Genomic DNA, 19,383 nt, shown 5'->3' on the forward strand with positions numbered 1-19,383 from the left:
CGCGTGCAAACGGTGGCCAAATAAAAGACGAAGACGACGACGTCGAAACGTCCAGCACGAGAGCGCGTGGCGCAAAGCTTCGACGTGCAAGTCGCCCAATGAGAAGTCACCGCGGAGATTCCAGGGGCCAATAGTTGGGCACCACGAAACTTCAGCATCGCCAATAAGGACCGGACAAGTTGACCCGAGACCGAGGAAAAGCCTGGGTCAAAGAAGAGCCGGGGAGTTCCAAGGGAACCATACACGGAGAAGGTTGTCACCGGACCGGGCGCTGAAGACGGGCAGTCGGGTTGCGGACCCGAGCCTCCAGGGCTTCAACCGGCCGTGGCTTCCTGCCATGGAATTCCCGTGCGAGACCATAGCCATGGTGCCCGGACTCCACCCCAAGGCCTGCATATTTCGGTTCCGACAGGCAAGCAGCAGCAGTTGGGCTACGGGCCCGAGCTGTGCACCCAGGAGCCTGGGCCTGTTTCTCCAGGCATCTCAGCGCGTCGCCCAGTAACCACCGTGCCCTCGTCAACGCCAGCCACACGCGCCAACTCCACCAGCCAAGCCTCCGCGGGTTGGTGAGCCCGAACATGTATTATTCCCCGCTCCGCTGCTCAGCCGCGTCAGAGCTAGACTCTAGAGTTTAGGTCTTTGAACTCGCATTCTGTTTGTTATTTAGGAATGTTTTAATGTGTGCAGTGAACTTTTTATTACGTGTTTAACGGTGTATAGTTATTTCTCCTTCAGTGTGTAATTAAACGTTTTGTGTGTTGTTTGTTAAACCAACGGCTTTGTCCTCAATAAAGCTCTCCTAGGCTCGGTCTTAGAGAGCTGTCGTAAACAGAAAAAGAACCTGCATCACAGGCAGTCAAACTCGCGTATACCACTTGGAGTATCGTGTTCTTCTTCCATATCGTCCATCGGCTTGGGTCCGTTTTAGGGGCGAAGCACCTTAGGGTCTCGGCGTGTCGGCGTGCATCGTCGTCTGCTGTCGTGACGGTCCATTTGCTTGAGCGCAAAAGAGGGCGCCACCGCTTCAGCGCTAGCCGTGTAGCGTGAGAGAGCAAACGGCGCGCGTTGACTATGGAAACGGTCTTTCTGCGATGAACGCTGAACTACCAGCTCGCAAAAAAACGAGAACGCGCCCTCACCCAACGAGAGACAACGCCGACGCAGGAAGCGCCTGCTAGCGAGTTTCTTGATTGAAAAAACGACTGCTCGCGCTTCACAACTATTCACCGGCCACCCCGTATATATAGGCACTGGATCTTGCCCTGCAATGTAGTGCCGATGGGACATTTCTCTTGTGCGCAATTGAACAACAAAGATTCGCAGTGTGCATGTTAAGTAAAAGCGGACTGCGGGTCTCTGTGTCTAATCGTTCTTCTGTCTCTCATTGCCCATTAGCAGTGATATTGATGTGGGAAACACCGGCGCACACTGTATGCTTCGCCCCTCGACGGGTTTCACGATAGTTGAGCTGAAACACCCTTCCCTACGTGCTTCGCCCCTGCCCATTTTTTCTTTATCCTCGTCTTCTAACCATTACCTTTCACCCTGCTCTTTTTTTATATACTTTGCGCTTAAAGTCGTTCACTGTCTTGAAAAACTCCAGTGGACTCTCATACTGCGGTCCACTGTATCTCTCTGTTGCAAACGCGTTTTAAGGTGCTTGTGCGGTACATGAGCAGGCCTTTTCTTGGACAATATGCATCCGCGAATAACCTGGCGATTGTTTTTGCCGCCAGTGCTCGGAAGACCCAAACCATCACGCTCTGCGGGAGGTTTGAGACAAGTACTCCTTACCTTCGCCAGTTTATGTTCCCATATAAAAGCTCCAATATTTGTCGAGAGGCGCTGAATAAACTGCGCGGCATCGAAGCAACATGCGCGATGTAGTCAGCATGCGCATATGCCTGCGTCTTAACTACATATGCCCTCGCAGCGAGTGACAGCTTGAACTCCGGTGCCTCATTTATCGCGTCCCTTGTTCTGACCGTAGCATTTTCCCTTGTTTGATTTGCAATGGCTACTTCTTCGAATATCACTCCTACAACTCTTGCCGCATCGACAAATTGAACCCCACCTTCAATGTCGTCAGCGAATGCTCCAAATCTGCATTGAAGCGCCCCCCAGACAAAGCGGAGTTCCCTTTAAAGAATTCCAAAAATATGCGAAATCCAACTTTGTTTTTTTACGAAGATCGAAACGTCATCGGCATAACCTATGGTTTTAATTTCCACAATGCCCGGCATAGGGAACCCTGTCATTTCGGAGCACGTGACCACTTTTGTAATGACGGGGTCCAGAGAAAAGACAAATAAAACAGGTGTGGCCGAACATGCCTGTCTTACAACACTTGCAACAGCGAAGCTCTCAGTCGTGTCACCGTTTTTGTAGATATGACGTGTAGTGCCCTTATATAGCAGCTCAAAGCTCCTTACTAACTCCTCTGGTAAACCGAAGTTTCCCACGCTTCAACACGCGTGGAGTCGTCCTTGAGCGTTTAGAAATTTAGCTGCGCTACCGGTATCAACTTGTACATACAAAAATATCTACTTCAAGCCAGCGTAAGATGAACGGACAAGTTCCGCAAGGTTTCACTTTGAGATGCGTGCTTATCCCTATATTTTTTTACGTGATCGGGTTTCACCCACAAGAACTGTCACCACCACTCGACACATGTCGCGCCGCTATGTTTAGAAACGCTGTGGTTGTTTCAGGCTGTTCTGTTAGGATTGCGCGCAGCACGATCAACCGATTTTATGCTAGACGCAACGCAAGCTTCAGCAATAACGCTGGAAGGCTCCATGAGGCATGCATAAAAGCTGACGCATTTCACAGACGAGCAGATACGTCGAAACCGGATATCTGTGCTCGCCGTTATCTTTTCACAGCGAGATTTGCTTGTACTCGGAGTCGTTCTTTTACTGGTCGCAAGTTCGCCCAATGAATCTTTTCATCTTTACCAGTCTTTACTCACTCCATCCTCCTTTCTCCAGATTCACAACCACGTGATATGTGCTGGAGGGGCTGGTTCCTTCATGCTCCGGACGCCTACGAAAAGCCGCGAACCAAGCTCAAAACGTGAAGAAGACACCGAGGTTCTCGCAGATCACCGAGCTAGCAGCAGGCAGCAAGGACTGCCACCAAAATACGGGCTTCTTCCGGGAAGTACCAGAAATACACCAGTTATGACCACTACGATGACAGCCTTCGTGTCGGTTGCATCGATCCTGCTTCAGCAGTCCAGGGAGCCACCAACTTTCCGTGCATCACCGTGCCGAAATCCAGAAATGTGGCTGGAAACGTATGACCGGGTCGCCGCTTTTAACAATTGAGACTGCAGCCAGAAACTGCGCCACGTGTATATACGCCTCGAAGACAGCTCCAGAACCTGGTTGAAAATCGAGAGTCCATGCTAACAACCTGTCACCTCTCTTTCGCACCGCATTCCTGGATACTTTCACGAGTGTCGTACGTAAAGAGAGGGCCGAAGCTATCATGGAAACCGTGAACAGCTTTCAAATGAGAACGAGAACATCACTATGTATCCTGGAGAGGTGACTATTTTGTGGCATCTGACGGCACCTGACGTCGCGTTCATCATCACCAGGACGCTACCTATTTTCCCAACGTCGACAATACACTGGCCATACTCGGGGCCGGTCATTTAGACCGTATCCAGAAAGCTAAAAGCAGGAGCAGCTGGAGGTGCGGTTGCTGTTCGTTCCAATACCGAACAACCTCCGCCGCCGACGACGACACTGCGACGAGAGCTGAAGAACACCCCGCCCGCCAAATGGAGGCCGGAAGGCGAAACATCGCCACCGGAAGGACCGACGACGCCACGTAGCAGCAGCGGAACAAACTGACGCAGGCGTGATCCGACGGCACGACCTAGCCGTACCGCAAGACGACGAACTTGTCACATATCTCGGGAGCGTTTGCAGTGCGGAATGGAGTTGGGAGCAGGGTGTCATTTCGTTTCGGTTTTAGTTTCGTTCCACCACAAAAAGTTCCCTTCCGTTTCTGTTCCGGAAAGTAAAAAAAAAATGTTCCGTAACGGTTCGTAACAGGTCTTTATGAAAAATTTTGAAGTTAAGGTAATCATAAAAAAATTACACCATCTCCCGCTAAAGGGGACCATGAGGAGATGCGAAGCCGGAGCACTTGCATGATCGCGTTCCGTTGGCGTTCGTTGGTCATGCTACCGCCCTCGGGCACGCTACCGACCTCGTGTCGTGAAACGCGAAGAGGAACACTGCGCGCGTCCTGTCTTCCCTCTAGCCTGGCCGTTAATTCTCACGGGGTGAACGGGGAACGCGGTCGACAGGCGCGCGAGAGGGAAGCAGCGCAGGAGAGGAGAGAGAGGGGGAGGGGACGTGCATGCGCTGGCACTCATCACGGCGCTGCGCAGGAGAGAATTTCGGCATGTCGAGCCCGCATTTCAGAGGAGTCAACCGAAGCAAGCGCTGGACAACGCGCGCAGCGCTCTACCGGCTTGAAGGAGAGGAGACTAGAGGAGGAGAGTAGCGCATGCGCCGCGAGCGCAGAAGCGAGAACGCAGGAGAAGCGCAAGCAGCTGCTGGGAGAGAAGTGGAGAGAGTAACGCGCAGCTGTTGGAGAGAGGGAAGGAGGAGGGTTGTGCATGCGTAGTGTGAGTGCGGACAAGCAGGCCGCGCATGCGCACTGTAAGTGCGGACAAGCAGGTCGTGGGACATACCCCCAAGCAAGAGATGCTTCACATCTAAAACATTGGATATTGAAACTGGTCTCATGCTGCAAATCACCGTGTGGGTAGCTATCTACAAAACGCTCTTTACTAGTCCCATGATATTTGCAGAAAAAAAAATTACACCATCTCCCACTAAAGGAAACCATGTGGGGATGCGAAGCAGCGCTGGGTGTTCACCTGTGCTTCTAGTGTTGTTCGATTTGTATGTTTCCGTGTGTGTTTCATTTGTGTGCGGAGCTGCGTATATGTTGTATATCGCTTATGTTACCCCCCAGCTCGATGTTTCCGCTGCGCTTCGGCTTCGCGTTGCCTGGCTGCTTCGAGATTCGCTTGCCGGCGTTGCCGTTTACGTTCAGCTTCGCGAGCGTTCATAGCGCCGTTGCGAAGGAGAGTGCAACGCTTGCCGGCGTTGCCGTTTACGAGCGTCCATAGTGCCGTTGCGAAGGAGAGTGAAACAGGAGCGAGCGCGTGCCGCATTATATACGAGCGCAAAGCTGTGGCGGAGAGAGAGAAATGGGAGAGGGGAAACGAAGCGGAGGCAGTGCTCACGCCACCTCCTCTCACATCCTCGCGCTCACGCGAGGAGAGGGGGGAGAGTTGGCGCATGTGCAGTGGGGAGCGGACGCGTGAGGGAAAGACGGACACAGCCCCGAGCAAAAACTGCTTCGCATCTAAAAATCGTTGACGATTTGGAGTACTCCACTACGTGATAACAGTGAGCCGTACCGAAAAGATCTTGTTGGAGCACGCCACGCGGGTTCATCGCGCGTCTGCAGAATCTCGTTCCCCGACGCCATCACGTGGTTGCTAAGAGAGTGTAAGGAGGAGAGGCCACAGCGTCTTACCCAGCTCCTTGCACAGACCCGAACGCGCTAGCGTGTGCCAGCACACGTGGTTTTGTCTGCGTTACGCCAAGCTAGGACAGCATACGGCAGCCCTAGCCTCTAAAGTGCTCTGCACGTATCATAATCAAGGCGGTCGAAGAACACGAAGAAGAAGACTTCTTGGCACGAGCGCGCGCTCAATATGTTACAGATGGCTATGGTAGGTTTTAGAAAGCGGACGGTCGCCAATGGAACTACGAACAAAGCCCAGCGCAAAAGCTGCTTCGCATCTAATAGGCACAGTACGCCGCAGCTGAACAAACGTTCATCGTACCCAGTATGTGCGGTCAACTGTTTCCACTGTGAGGCCCTTTTGTTGAAAAAATTACCGTAGGTTAGATTATACTTGTTCGTCAAGCACGCGCCAACAAGACGTAGATATTTGCATCGATATTTGCTACTTAAAACGCCTTGCTGTCGACTCTATGTTCAAAAGAAGAACGGCTATTTGGGCTAGTTGGTTAAAATGCATATTGAAAGGGTTTGCAGCGCAAGCACGGTAGTGCTGAAGGAAAGGCTTAAAAGCGAGGAACGGAAACCCTGTCGTCCCTCTTTGCTTTCCGTTCCTCGCTTTTAAGCCTTTCCTTCAGCACTACCGTGCTTGCGCTGCAAACCCTTTCAATATCCATGTTCAGGCAACACCACCTCGTGGCTCGTGCCTCTGTCGGGCCCGACGTGCGGTCGAGCAGGGCCGGGCGGGGTAGGTGAATTTTTAACGCGAAAGTGTTTTATGCCTGGGTCCAACAAGACTTCAGTGACGTATTTTCGTCACGGAAATGACGTCTAAAAAATTTACACGATTAGATGGCAAAGAAAAAAGTTCCGTCAACGGGCATCGAACCCACGACCGCTCGGTCCGCAACAACAAATGACGAGTTTTTTTTTTCTAAAAGAGCCAAGTCCACTTTAAGTAAAATTGAGAAAAACGTCGTTATTTCCTACTGATAGAACGGTGGCGCCTGCTGAATAAATTTTTTGTCATGCTACGCATATCAGCAAAGGACCTTATGGGAGCACTGAAATAAAATGTGACGTCAATATTTTACCAGATATGAACCGTTGAAATTTGGATCTGGCACAAATAGATTCGTCACACAGGAGATGGCCCATTTTGAAAAAACAAACTTTTATTGATGCAGGTCTTTGCAACACAGAAAAGACAAAATATGATTATGTGATTAATTTTTTAGAAATATGCTGCGTGAAAGTGTTATCGATTGTCATTTTCTAGCTGCAATCCTTTGTTGCAATAGAAGAGAGGCCACTGGGCGCCGAGACCAGGTCTAGATGTGGACAGAAGGAGTGTCTTCTTGGCAACACGCGCACTCTTCCTCTTCGTCGGCTCCCCTTTCTTGATCTTGGAATCTGCTGAAAACCTTGGAAAAATACTTGAGCTCTTCATGCTGCTGCCACGACTCTCCGAAGTGTTTAACGAGGAGACCCATAACGTCTTTCACCTTGAGGGGGTTCAAGTTGGCCTTGTACAAACCACACCTCTCTGGGGCACCAGACAAATTCTTCCCTTTACACAGCCCTGGAACAAAATTTGACGCAGAGAACCTATAATGTGGCTCTGCTCGAACTTCTGGGCTTCGTCTGTTGATATTAAGCTGCATATGAAAAACTTTAACTGTGCTTATCTTAAAGGGCAGGCTCGATGTGGGCTTCAATACCTGCGTTGCATAGGCCTTCCAGTCATAGACATCCCAATGCTTTCCGTGCTGCAAGAGTGTGCCATGTTCCGCAAAAATTTTTTTGTAGGCATCTGGGTTCAGCATTTCTTCATGCTTCCTTATGTCTTTCTCAATCCTGCCGAAGACTCGATCAGGCGGCAAGAAGCTGTGACCAGTGACAGGGAATACTAGAGTAATTTTCGATACCTGAGCAGGAGTTTCATTTTGGAACCACCAGAGAAGCATGCCTATCATGGTGGAATTTTTGTTCTGGCCAGCACAGCCGTCGGCTACCAAACGGACTTCTTGGACTCCCTCGTAGCTGAGGCTTCGAAATGTGCTGTGCAGAGTGCTGGCCACCTCATTGCTTTCTTTGGCACTCTCGTCCTCACTCCATGTATAACAGTGAACACGATCTTTGGGCATTGACCCATGTTCTTGATTTCGTATTATGCAGAAGTGGTATTGGTAAAGTTGCCGGCTGTAGTATGCCTGCTGGTCAGGAATTTTAGGCATCGCTTGGTTTTGCTGGCAATCGAAGGAAAGGGTCATCAGGTTTGCTCGTCTTTCCCTCAAGAGAGCGTAGAACGCCTTGTATTTCAATTTGTGCACATGTTGCTCCGTGATTACTCTTTGCTTCTGTACAGGGTCGGAGACAGTTTTCAGGTTCTGTGCATTTCTCAGGTATACCGAACACACGTCTGTCCGTGGCGTTCCAAAAGAAAGGTTGAACTTTGTCCGAAAAATCCCATGAAAAAGCCGTACTTCACCTGCGCATTATTCGGAGCTTGAGCATTGTACGTGTGCCAAACATTTCTGATGCTTTTTAGCTCGGATGGCAGGTAAAGCTTCTTCGTCTTCTGTCGGCAGTAATGTGACTCTAGCGCGAAGGCGCTTTATAAATGAAACTACGGCTGCGCGCTTGTGACCATACTTTCTTACTTTGTGGTCGCCGCCTCGATTTTCAGGCTTGATTTCACCTTTTCCATGTTTGTGCTTTAGCAATCTTGTGACGGTACTGTTGCTGACTCCTAGTACAGCACAAAACATATCGCGACACACTGGAATCACTTTTTCGTCGTCGAGGTGTACCTTGTATATCGCTGAGAGCCCACGGAGAAAGCGTGCACCCGTTGTTCTCCGGCACTTCACAGGCTCCGAGGAGCAAAACATTAAAATAAAAGCACCGCGCTGTTGTTACGGAAGTCCCAGGAATTTGTCCTTGAAACTTCTTGCGGAAGTTGTCGAAACGAGAGAGCACTTCATCGTTTTTTTCTTGGGCTCGCACTCGGGCAGGGGTACGTTTCACGCTCCGCGCACGTTACGTAGTCTAGGACCACTTCGTCTGGGATCGGACCGGTCACCAATCTCTTCGTTACCGTCTTCTTCCATTTCAAACGAGCAAACTTGAATAAGAAACACCAAAACAAAGCCACACGTTCAGGCGGGAAGCGTAGTAGTGCCGGCCATTTTGGCTGTTTGATCATGGGGTGCGCAGGAAGTTCCCTCATTGGTTGAATGGATTTGGCTCACTTTGATAGAAACATGCCTCGTATTTGGCTCATTTTTTATTCGGAATAGCTCCCTTGAGTACCTGTTTCTATGTACATTTGGCCCATTTCGTTTTGAACAGTGTCGTAAATGGAAGCCAATTGCAAGTAGTTTTCGTTGCAGCCAAATTTATCCAAGTTTCGGTTTCGGGATTTGGCTCATTTTGAAAAAATCACGCCATATCCACGGAATGAATGATGATAAGTGGGCGAAGCTCGAGAGGGGGAGATCATCGGTAAAACCGTAACCCTCCCGTGAAAGTTCGCACATTACATCATTCAGAAAGACGTGAGACTGTGTGCGTATATACAAATCAACTTTTATTTTGTTTGTCTACTGTCTAGAGCCACCTGCTCCATCCGGTGACTCGCTGCGAAAGAGGAAGCGCGTCAACTGCGATTGCCTTTTATTGCGTCAGTCACGTGCGAGTGACGTCATCATGACGTCACTCACATTAGCGCCACCTGCTGACTGAGTCATACAACTAGGTGGTTACGAACCGGTCACAGAGGAAGGAAAGACCCACGACGTAGTAAAAAAGAAAGAACACCACACAGGCGAACACGCACGAGATTGTCACTCGTCAACGTCGTCTTCTTCTGCTACTGCATACCAGAACTGCATACTAGCTCGTGAGAAGCGCGCGTTTTGGTATGCAGTAGAAGAAGATGACGTTGACGGGTGTTTACAAACCGGTCACAGAGGAAGGACAGACCCACGGCTTAAGGAGCTTCGCCCCTAAAAAAAACTCCTCAAATCCCGGGCACACTATCCACTGCGCCACGGTCACAGACTCTAGAGGCTTCACAAACGCGCCTTTTATATCTACCACTCCACCGTTCGGCGGGGTGGTGTTTCCCTCTGGGAGCGGAAAAGTAAAGTAATTCGTCATTACTGTGGCCTCCGCGATTAACACCTGCAACGCGTTACACGTCCGTCCCATTCGGCGGGTTTTCAATAGAATGTAGCATGGATAGGGCGCAAACAGGGGCGCCAGTGAAAGACGAAGACGAGGACGGTTGTTGGTGCTCGTGCTTGCTCCGTTTCGGACTGCTGGTCGCTGAACCTGTGCTATTTATTTATTAAACGCCTCACGGACTCAACGCTAAACGCGTACCATCAAGTGGTGGAGAGTGCTGGTGGAACTCCGTAACCGGACTCTACCTCCCCTGTCAACAATGCCCGACGACGTCGCACAGCAGCATGCTGCCACACCCCCAGCTCCTCGCTGTCCCGGTATTCTAAGGGAGCGCGACCCAGTCATCTTCAGCGGTACTGATGAGCAGGACGTCGAAGACTGGCTCTCGTCGTACGAAAGAGTAAGTGTCAACAACAAGTGGGACGATAGCGACAAACTCGGCCGCGTCCAGTTCTACCTGAGAGGAGTCGCGGAACTCTGGTTTAACAACCATGAGGCTGAGATTACCACCTGGGCCTCCTTCAAAACGACTTTCGCGGACGTATTCGGCCGACCGACAGTGCGCAAGCTCCGCGCAGAGCAGCGCTTGCGTGATCGCGCCCAACTGTCTGGAGAGTGTTTCACTTCCTATATTGAGGACGTCGTAGGCCTCTGCCGCCGCTTCAATCCTGCCATGTCCGAGGTCGACAAAGTCAAGCATATCATGAAAGGCATCGAGGACGATGCGTTCCACATGCTTGTGGCCAAAAACCCTCAAACAGTCACGGACGTCATTCAGCACTGCCAGAGCTACGACGAGTTGCGAAAGCAGCGCATTTCCACACGCCGTCCTAGCTTCGACACGACCAGTACGTCAGCACTCACCGTTGGCGCCATCTCTCCGGACCCGATGGTGTTGACTCAACAAATCCAGCAGTTCATCCGAGAAGAAGTTGCGCGACAACTGTCTCTTGCACCCTTTCTCCCAGGCAATGCTCATGGGCTCCCCTCGTCGCTGCGACAAACCATTGAGGAGCAAGTATCCGAAGCCCTTCCGCCTACGCACCAGCCGCCGCCTGTATCCGCGCCCTTGACCTACGCTGACGTCGCGAGAAGGCAGTCACATGCGCTGCCACACGGCGCGGACTCTGCTCACTCCTCAAGTGCATTCTACTCAGCGCAGACGCCGGCAGGCCCGCCCGTTCCACTTTATCGCCGTCCTGTCACCCCTCCTCATAATCCTTGGCGCACAACGGACAACCGACCAATCTGTTACTACTGTTGTCTACCCGGCCATGTCGAGCGTTTCTGCCGCCGCCGCGTTGCCCGTCCAGGTACCGTTGACGCAAGTTGCAGCTACGTCCGTCCACAGCCACCACAGCCGATGCCCTCCTACGCTACTTCAGACACCTCTTCATCCAACCGCCGAGCCTTCAACTCCCGTCGATCGCCGTCCCCGCGCCGACGTTCGCTTTCGCCAATGATTCGTCGTCCCTCGCCCGTCCGAACGGAAAACTGACCATCGCAGTTCCGGAGGCAAGAACTGCGCCGCTGTCGAAATTTACAAGACCTCGTTCTCAACCTGCTAACGAAATAACTGTCTTCATTGAAGGTGTTGCCGTGCAGGCCTTAGTCGATACGGGAGCTGCTGTGTCTGTGTTGAGCGAAGCAATGTGCCGCAAGTTAAAAAAAAATTACGATTCCGCTTTCTGGTCTTTCTCTCCGTACGGCAACCGCGCATCCTATACAACCTTCCGTGACGTGCACGGCTCGGCTACTCATACAGGACGTTTTGTATGTCGTCGAATTCGTCGTCTTTCCACACTGCTCCCACGACGTTATATTGGGCTGGGACTTCCTTTCCACACATCATGCCATTGTTGACTGTGCCCGTGCCGAACTAGAGTTATCAGCGATCTCCGACATCGATTCTGGCAAGTCATCTTTTCCTCGTGTCGTCGTCGCCGCGGACACGGACATCCCACCTATGTCTTCTGTTCGGGTACCGATCTCCTGCGACTATGCTTTCTCTAGCGCCATGTTCACACCGTCAGAAGCATTCACTTCTCGTAAGAACTTCATTCTCCCCTTTGCTCTTGTCACGTTCGAAGACTCCTGCTCCAGCATTTATGTCACGAACCTGCTTTCGGTCGCAGCCACAGTATTCCGCGGAGAATGTATAGGGCGTCTTGAGGAGATTGATTCTGTTTGCGCTAGCCAACTGCTCGATCGCACAACAAGCCTCCAGGTCGCCAGCGTTGATCTCGTTACCACGTCCAACACATCTTCCCTAGACGCTTTCCTTCCATCAATTGATTCGGACCTTCCTATAGCTCAACGCACCCAACTCTTGAAGCTTCTCGACCGCTCTCGGACGTCTTTCGACTACAAGCAAACCAGTTTGGGTCGAACGTCTGCCATCGTCCATCATATAGACACCGGCAGCCATGCACCCCTGCGACAGCGTCCATACCGGGTCTCTCAAGCTGAACGCAGAGTTATTGATGACCAGGTGACTGATATGCTTAGTCGTGACGTTATACAGCCGTCCCACAGTCCTTGGGCCTCCCCGGTGGTACTTGTGAAAAAGAAGGACGGTAGCATCCGATTCTGTGTTGATTATAGGCGCCTTAACAAGATCACACGCAAAGATGTCTATCCGCTCCCCAGAATCGATGACGCGCTCGACTGTTTGCAAGGCGCGGAGTTCTTTTCTTCACTGGACCTTCGATCGGGGTACTGGCAGGTACCTATGGATGAAGCTGACCGCCCAAAAACTGCGTTCGTAACTCCTGACGGCTTGTACGAGTTTAACGTGATGCCGTTTGGCCTTTGCAACGCCCCCGCCACCTTCGAGCGTCTTATGGACAACATCCTTCGAGGTCTCAAGTGGAACACGTGCCTTTGTTATCTGGACGACATCGTAGTTTTTTCAAAGGACTTCGACACCCATCTTCTGCGCCTCGCAAGTGTCCTGGAATGCCTCACACAGGCTGGTCTACAACTCAATATGAAGAAGTGTCACTTCGCCGCCAGGAAGCTCACCATCTTGGGACATGTTGTCAGCAAGGATGGCATTCTACCTGACCCTGCAAAGCTCCGCGCTGTCGCCGAGTTTCCCAAGCCGTCGACCCTGAAAGAACTCCGGAGCTTCATAGGCCTATGCTCATATTTTCGGCGATTCGTTCGTGATTTCGCATCCATAATGGCCCCTTTAACACGCCTACTTGCTGATAGCCACGGTGTCATGGCATGGTCATCCGCTTGCGACGCCGCATTCGCGAAATTACGTCGTCTGCTGACATCGCCACCGATTCTCCGTCACTTTGACCCAGACGCCCCTACCGAAATCCACACGGACGCCAGTGGAGTCGGCCTTGGCGCTATTCTTGCTCAACGCAAGTCTGGCTTCGACGAGTACGTTGTTTCTTACGCAAGTCGCACTCTCACCAGAGCTGAAGAAAATTATTCGGTCACGGAGAAAGAATGTTTAGCCATCGTTTGGGCAATTACAAAATTTAGACCTTACGTATATGGCCGCCCATTTGATGTCGTGACTGATCACCACGCCCTCTGCTGGTTATCTTCACTGAAAGATCCATCTGGTCGTCTAGCTCGATGGGCATTACGTCTCCAAGAATACGACATCCGCGTCGTCTACAGGTCAGGCCGTAGACATTCAGATGCCGACGCTCTTTCTCGCTCTCCCCTTCCCCATGACTGTGGCAATGGGTCTGTTTCCAGCTACGATTCTGCGGCCCTTACACACGCTGACATGCCTTCTGAGCAGCGTCAGGATCCTTGGATAGTCTCTTTAATCGAGTTCCTTTCTAAGCCATCACCACGTACCGCCACTCGCTCGCTGCGGCGCACAGCTCGACATTTCACCATCCGCGATGGGCTCCTATACCGCCGCAACTATCTATCTGATGGTCGCAAGTGGTTGTTGGTGATTCCTCGCCACCTCCGTGCCGATATCTGTGCCTCCTTTCACGCGGATCCCCAATGCGGCCACGCTGGTGTAATCAAAACCTATGCACGCCTCCGGCTGCGGTACTACTGGCGTGGCATGTACCGCTTCGTCCGCCAATACGTGCGTTCATGCTCCAAGTGTCAGCGCCGGAAGAGCCCCCCACGTATAGTCACTGGACCGCTCCAGCCGTTGCCTTGTCCTTCCCGGCCTTTTGATCGCATCGGAATTGATTTGTACGGCCCCCTTCCGTACACACCAGACGGGAACCGCTGGGTGATCGTCGCTATCGATCATCTGACACGCTATGCTGAGACTGCCGCGCTGCCAGAGGCCACATCACGTGAAGTCGGCTTATTCATACTTCACCAACTTGTTCTTCGCCACGGCGCGCCTCGCGAGCTACTCAGCGACCGCGGACGCACGTTCCTCTCTGATGCCGTACAAGCCCTCCTCCGTGAATGCAACGTTGTGCACCGGACAACCACCGCCTACCATCCACAAACCAACGGAATGACTGAGCGCTTTAACCGCACACTAGGCGACATGCTGTCCATGTACGTCTCCGCTGACCACACCAACTGGGACCGCATACTACCCTTTGTTACGTACGCTTACAATAGCGCTACTCAGTCTACGACAGGATTTTCTCCCTTCTTTCTTCTTTACGGCCGCGAACCTTCCTCATTTATGGACACCATTCTTCTGTACCGCCCGGACGCCTCAGAGTCCACAACTCTATCTGAAGTCGCCACCTACGCCGAGGAATGCAGGCAGCTCGCACGTTCCTTAACCGCACAAGACCAAGCACGCCAAAAGGACCTCCATGACGCAAACCTGCCTCCCCAGTCATATTCGCCTGGAACATTGGTGTGGCTTCGCGTTCCCTCCTCTGCTCCTGGCCTTTCCACAAAGCTACTGCAGAAGTATGAAGGCCCCTACCGCGTCCTAAGTCAAGCCTCTCCCGTCAACTATGTTGTCGAGCCCGTTCAACCATCCGCAGACCGGCGCCGCCGTGGCCGTGAGATTGTTCACGTCGACCGACTGAAGCCGCATTACGACCCACCAGTCGTCCCTGTTCCTTAAGTCGCCAGGATGGCTCCTTTTCTGCGGGGGAGTGATTTGTAGCATGGATAGGGCGCAAACAGGGGCGCCAGTGAAAGACGAAGACGAGGATGGTTGTTGGTGCTCGTGCTTGCTCCGTTTCGGACTGCTGGTCGCTGAACCTGTGCTATTTATTTATTAAACGCCTCACGGACTCAACGCTAAACGCGTACCATCAAGAAGTTCAATTTTGTCAATGCCTTAACACACCGCGAGGTGGCGACCTTGGCCCAAGCGTCGTAAAAGCGTCGGCCTCGCTCATAGCATCACGCTAATCCAAACCAAAAATAGCTCTGCGACGCGCGCCTGCCTCAACTGGCTGTTACACCGCGTTCCCCGCTCACGCGCTAGCCCGGAGAAAAATCGCGGCCAGGGGGCGGCACGACGCGATTTACGTTTCCCTCTAGTCCGGCCGTGGTATTCAATCACATTTTAGGGGCGAAGCTCCTTAAAGGGGCCCTGCAACACTTTTCGAGCATGCTCAAAAAGCGCTGCCGATCGGTAGTCGAGGCTCCCGAGAACACGCGAGCCAAATATTATAGCGATGCGCACGGCCTGGAATTTACAATAAATTCTCAAAGTCAGCTGAAAATCGCTCCCTCTTCTCTCGACAAATGATGTATTAGTCCGCAAAATATGACGCGATTGTCGGCCGTTCCACCAATGGCTGATGTTATAATCACGATAGCACCCTCATTTTTACTTTCGTTGTTAATTTTTAGTTCAATAAGTAGATAATATGTATGTTTATATTATGTTATCGCGTTGAAAACACCGAACAAACATTAATATTAGCACTACCGGTCTCACCGACAGCTCGTCTGCTCGTAGTTGCGTGGTTCCGTTTTCTTCGCCATGCGCAGTGCCGAAAACGTGAATATTTCTGTGCTTTTGACCATCGCCGGTTGCCGTTGAGAGTGGCAGCCGTTCGAGTGTTGCCTCGTCAGCTGAGAACTGCATCGTCGGCACGTTCTCACGACCGACCGAGGCACGGGCGCAGCGTGTCTCCGATAACAATGCTGGCGTCCGGTAATGGCGGCGCTTCGGGGTCGTCTGCCAGTGCCGTCTTACGAGGCGGTGTATCGGAGTATGGGCCGACACCGATCTCAGCTGTCATTCGTTCGAAACGAGCGCGCACGTTTGCTTCCATGGTTGGCAGAGCGATGAAAACACTACGGCGTTCGAGGTGCACACCCAACATTACCAAACCGACGCGCAGTTTTCAAGCACGCGCGATACACAGCGCGATCGACTCCGCTCGACGAGAACGACGCAAGCCGACCGGAAGTGGCGGCACAGACCACGTGGTTGCGCCGAGACGCCAGAGAGAAAAAAAATGAAAAAAATGCCGCCGGCGCTGACGTCGCCTCCTCGCACCTCCGCCCTCCTTCCCTCCCCTCACGCCGCGCGCAGCTTTCCGCGCGCTCGCTGCGTTGAGTTGAGAGAGAAAGCTGCGGAACGTGATCTCTATAATTTTGTAACACCACTTAGACTTGACGGATTCGAAAAATTTTTGCGGCATATGGCTCGTGAAGAGTCATACGTCAATAATGGGACTATTCCAATATAACAAAGAAAGGTGTTGCAGGGCCCCTTTAAAGCGGCACCCGTTCGTCCCCGTCGTAGTGCGTAACCAGTCTTAACGCTAGTATCAGATCTTAACCTCCAAGGTGGTGCCGGTGGGAGATTTCTCCTGTGCGTTGTTGAACAATAAAAAATTCGCAGCGTGCGCGTTAACTAAAAGCCGAATTCATCTGTCTCTTATTCCCCATTAGCAGCCATTGGCATGTTCCAGTAGGAAACGTTAGTAGAAGTAGAAGTGTAAGTATTAGCTAAAAGCCGACTTCTGTCTCTCATTCCCATTAGCAGCCATTGTTTACCTCCAAGGTAGTGCCTGGTGAGATTTCTCTTGTGCGTGATTAAAAAATAAAAATTTTGTTCAAAACGCCGTTGATTGATGAAATAAACCAACGAAAGACGCCAGATGGTTTCTAAAAGCAAAACGAAAAGACGCCAGATGTTTCTAAAGCAAAACGAAAAGACGCCAGCTGCTTAACGAAAGACGCCAGATATTTTCTAAAGCAATGGTTTTCTAAACAATGAAAATTCACAGCGTACATGTAAAATTAAAGTGAGCTGCAAGTCGACATAACTCTCATCGAACCTTTAGTATAAACGCGCCCGATCTCACGTCGGTGATGATGTACTGGGCAGAATTCACGGAAAATTCACGGTTTACCGATGAACCTCCGCAGCTTCGCCCACTCATCATCATTCACTCCGTGGATATGCTGTGATTTTTTTAACATGCCACGGCATGGCGACCAAGTTCTGCGTGCAATATGCGACGCTCTTCTGGCTATCACACCTCGTTCTCTGATTACGCTTTCACCGTTACCTACTACAGCTACCACACGATATTGTGTAATCATTTAACATGGACGTTAGTCGTCGGGATGGAGACGTACCACCAATCATCAAAGTGGGTGCATCCACGCTAAACGGTGCTATATAGCTGCCAGACATCAATATACTTTGTGCAAACTCTCTTATATCAGTGCACAGCAAACATTCAGTTACTTCTGTAAGGGCACACTTTACTTTCGTGTTATTCAGATTCCTATGACGGAGGGATCAACCATCTTTTTTTTCTCGGGCTCGGGCCGTGCCCGGATCTTGTTTTCAGCCACAGGGCCGGGTACGGACGCGTAAACTTGAACAAGTGCCGGACCCGGGCTGGGCGCAGGCCGAGAATCAGGGCCCGTGCAGTGCTCTAATGTCATCTTGGTATGGACTTCTGAAGTTACCACGGTGAAGTCATTGACCTGAGATCTCAGTTGATAACACAATCGTCCGAAAAATCCCTACCGCCGCACGCGACGCCAGGGTGCCACGCCTTGAATGTGCTTCAAGGCAATGTTACTATTGTACCTCGCTGCAGCGTCATCATTTCCGTCGTCACTCAGAAATCCGCAGACATAACATGCATCATTGAGGGCAACCCGCACCTATTGGTCAACCGTGAGATTTGCGGCGCCAATACCTAGCCGAGCTGCGTGGAGTGAAAGCAACAGTGATGCTCGTACATTTCAGCAGCAAATGCAAGCACGTGAACGATGGTCGCAGAAATTGACGAAGCCAGCAACGCTTCCTCTCTCACAGATTCTACCGAATCTGCTCCGACGGTACAAGCTCCTCAACCAGCTTTAGACGTCAATCCGAGCCTTCCCGAGCATGAGCAAGAACAGCTCAAAGAATTTCGAATTATTAGAAGACGCTAACCACCAAGAGGTATAGGCGAAAGGAAAGAGCATCTAGAATCAGAAAGAGATGAGCATAGGGTAGGGCCCGCTGTAGAAGAAATAGACTTCAGTAAATCTTGTTGCGCTACTTGGTGCATGCTTTAAAAATTTACAAGACGCAAACAGCCAAGAATACCAACCAACCAAGGTTGCACAAAATTAGGTGCTCTTTCTTTTCGCCTATTCTTCTTGGTGGTAGGAGCCTTGTCATTCTTTGAAGCATGCACCAACTAGCCCAACAACAAGTTTTATCATAGAACTTCTGCGGTAATACAGGGACAGCCTCTCCTCGCCCCCAAGAATTCTACAAAGTCTTGTTGCTCAGCACCGTATTTTAACCGAATAAAATGCCTGTCCCATTTATCAGAGCCCTTACAGAGTCTCTGCACGCGAACACGAGGTCAGAAAGCTACAAGTTGACGAAATGATGCATGATGAAATCATCCAGCCATCCTAGAAGAGTCCATGGGCATTCCCCATGGTGTGGGCGTCCCTCCTCGCGTCTCCGCGATACATTGAACGTTGGCTTTACCAACGCCTCCTCGGGCGCTGGCCTTACACACCGAGGAAATGTGCTGTTCTTTGGAGCTTGATGGTGACATAGGCGAAACGCGCCAGCGCGAACTGCTGGCTGGGGGCCAGACGCGTAGAGCGTCGACAGTGTGTGTGTGTGTGGGGGGGGGGGGGCAGGGGGGGGGGGGGTAAAAGAAGGCGAGCCCGCCGTAATGGAAGAATCAGACGACGCGAATGGTGTTCTGAGCGGAGTGTGGAAGTATTTCACCTGTACTAAATCGTTGGATTCATAACTCGTTTGTTGTAGTTAGTAACCGGACTGCTTACTTTTGTGGACAGGATGCAGCGCCTTTCCTGTCCGAAACATTTCTGCCTGTTCTGTGTTCTTGCCAGCCAGCATGGCCCAAGGCTGCTTCTCCAGGTGCCTACTCATCGCTGCTCGGACTGGCGTCGATATCAGAATCGCTTCTTTGCAGAGGATCGAAGTGAGAATTATTCGCGACGTCCCGAATCGCAGCGATTTCCAATACCTCGGTATTTTCTTCATAGCTTGTAGACACTGGTGACGGTGGCGACGACGGTGGTTGTGACGAAGACATGACTACACGTGCGCGCGTAGCAGACGAAATGACAGCTGAAACTCGCGTCATCGTTTTGTGTGGCCACGCGATCAGTTGGGGCCCTTTCGGGGCGTGACCGCCGTGGTGACCGCGCGGCGGCGCTGCCAACGCTGCAAAGTGGCTGGTTTTGCACCTGTTTTGA

The 19,383-nt window shown here is 51.5% G+C and overlaps 1 protein-coding gene across 1 annotated transcript in view; it reads right to left on the minus strand.

Annotated features, from left to right (window-relative positions):
- LOC119391942 (uncharacterized) overlaps positions 1-19,054 on the minus strand; it is a 187,517-nt gene extending 168,463 nt beyond the window's left edge. Inside the window, exons 1-2 of the mRNA XM_037659587.2 lie at positions 18,949-19,054; positions 6,937-7,144 (exon numbers count right to left, since the gene is read on the minus strand). Coding sequence (XP_037515515.1) covers positions 6,937-7,144; positions 18,949-19,054 — 314 coding nt within the window. The remainder of the gene's footprint in view (positions 1-6,936; positions 7,145-18,948) is intronic.
- Between the last annotated feature and the right edge of the window lie 329 nt (positions 19,055-19,383).

The sequence above is a fragment of the Rhipicephalus sanguineus genome, chromosome 4 (assembly GCF_013339695.2).
Source record: "Rhipicephalus sanguineus isolate Rsan-2018 chromosome 4, BIME_Rsan_1.4, whole genome shotgun sequence".
Classification (NCBI taxonomy): Eukaryota; Metazoa; Arthropoda; class Arachnida; order Ixodida; family Ixodidae; genus Rhipicephalus; species Rhipicephalus sanguineus.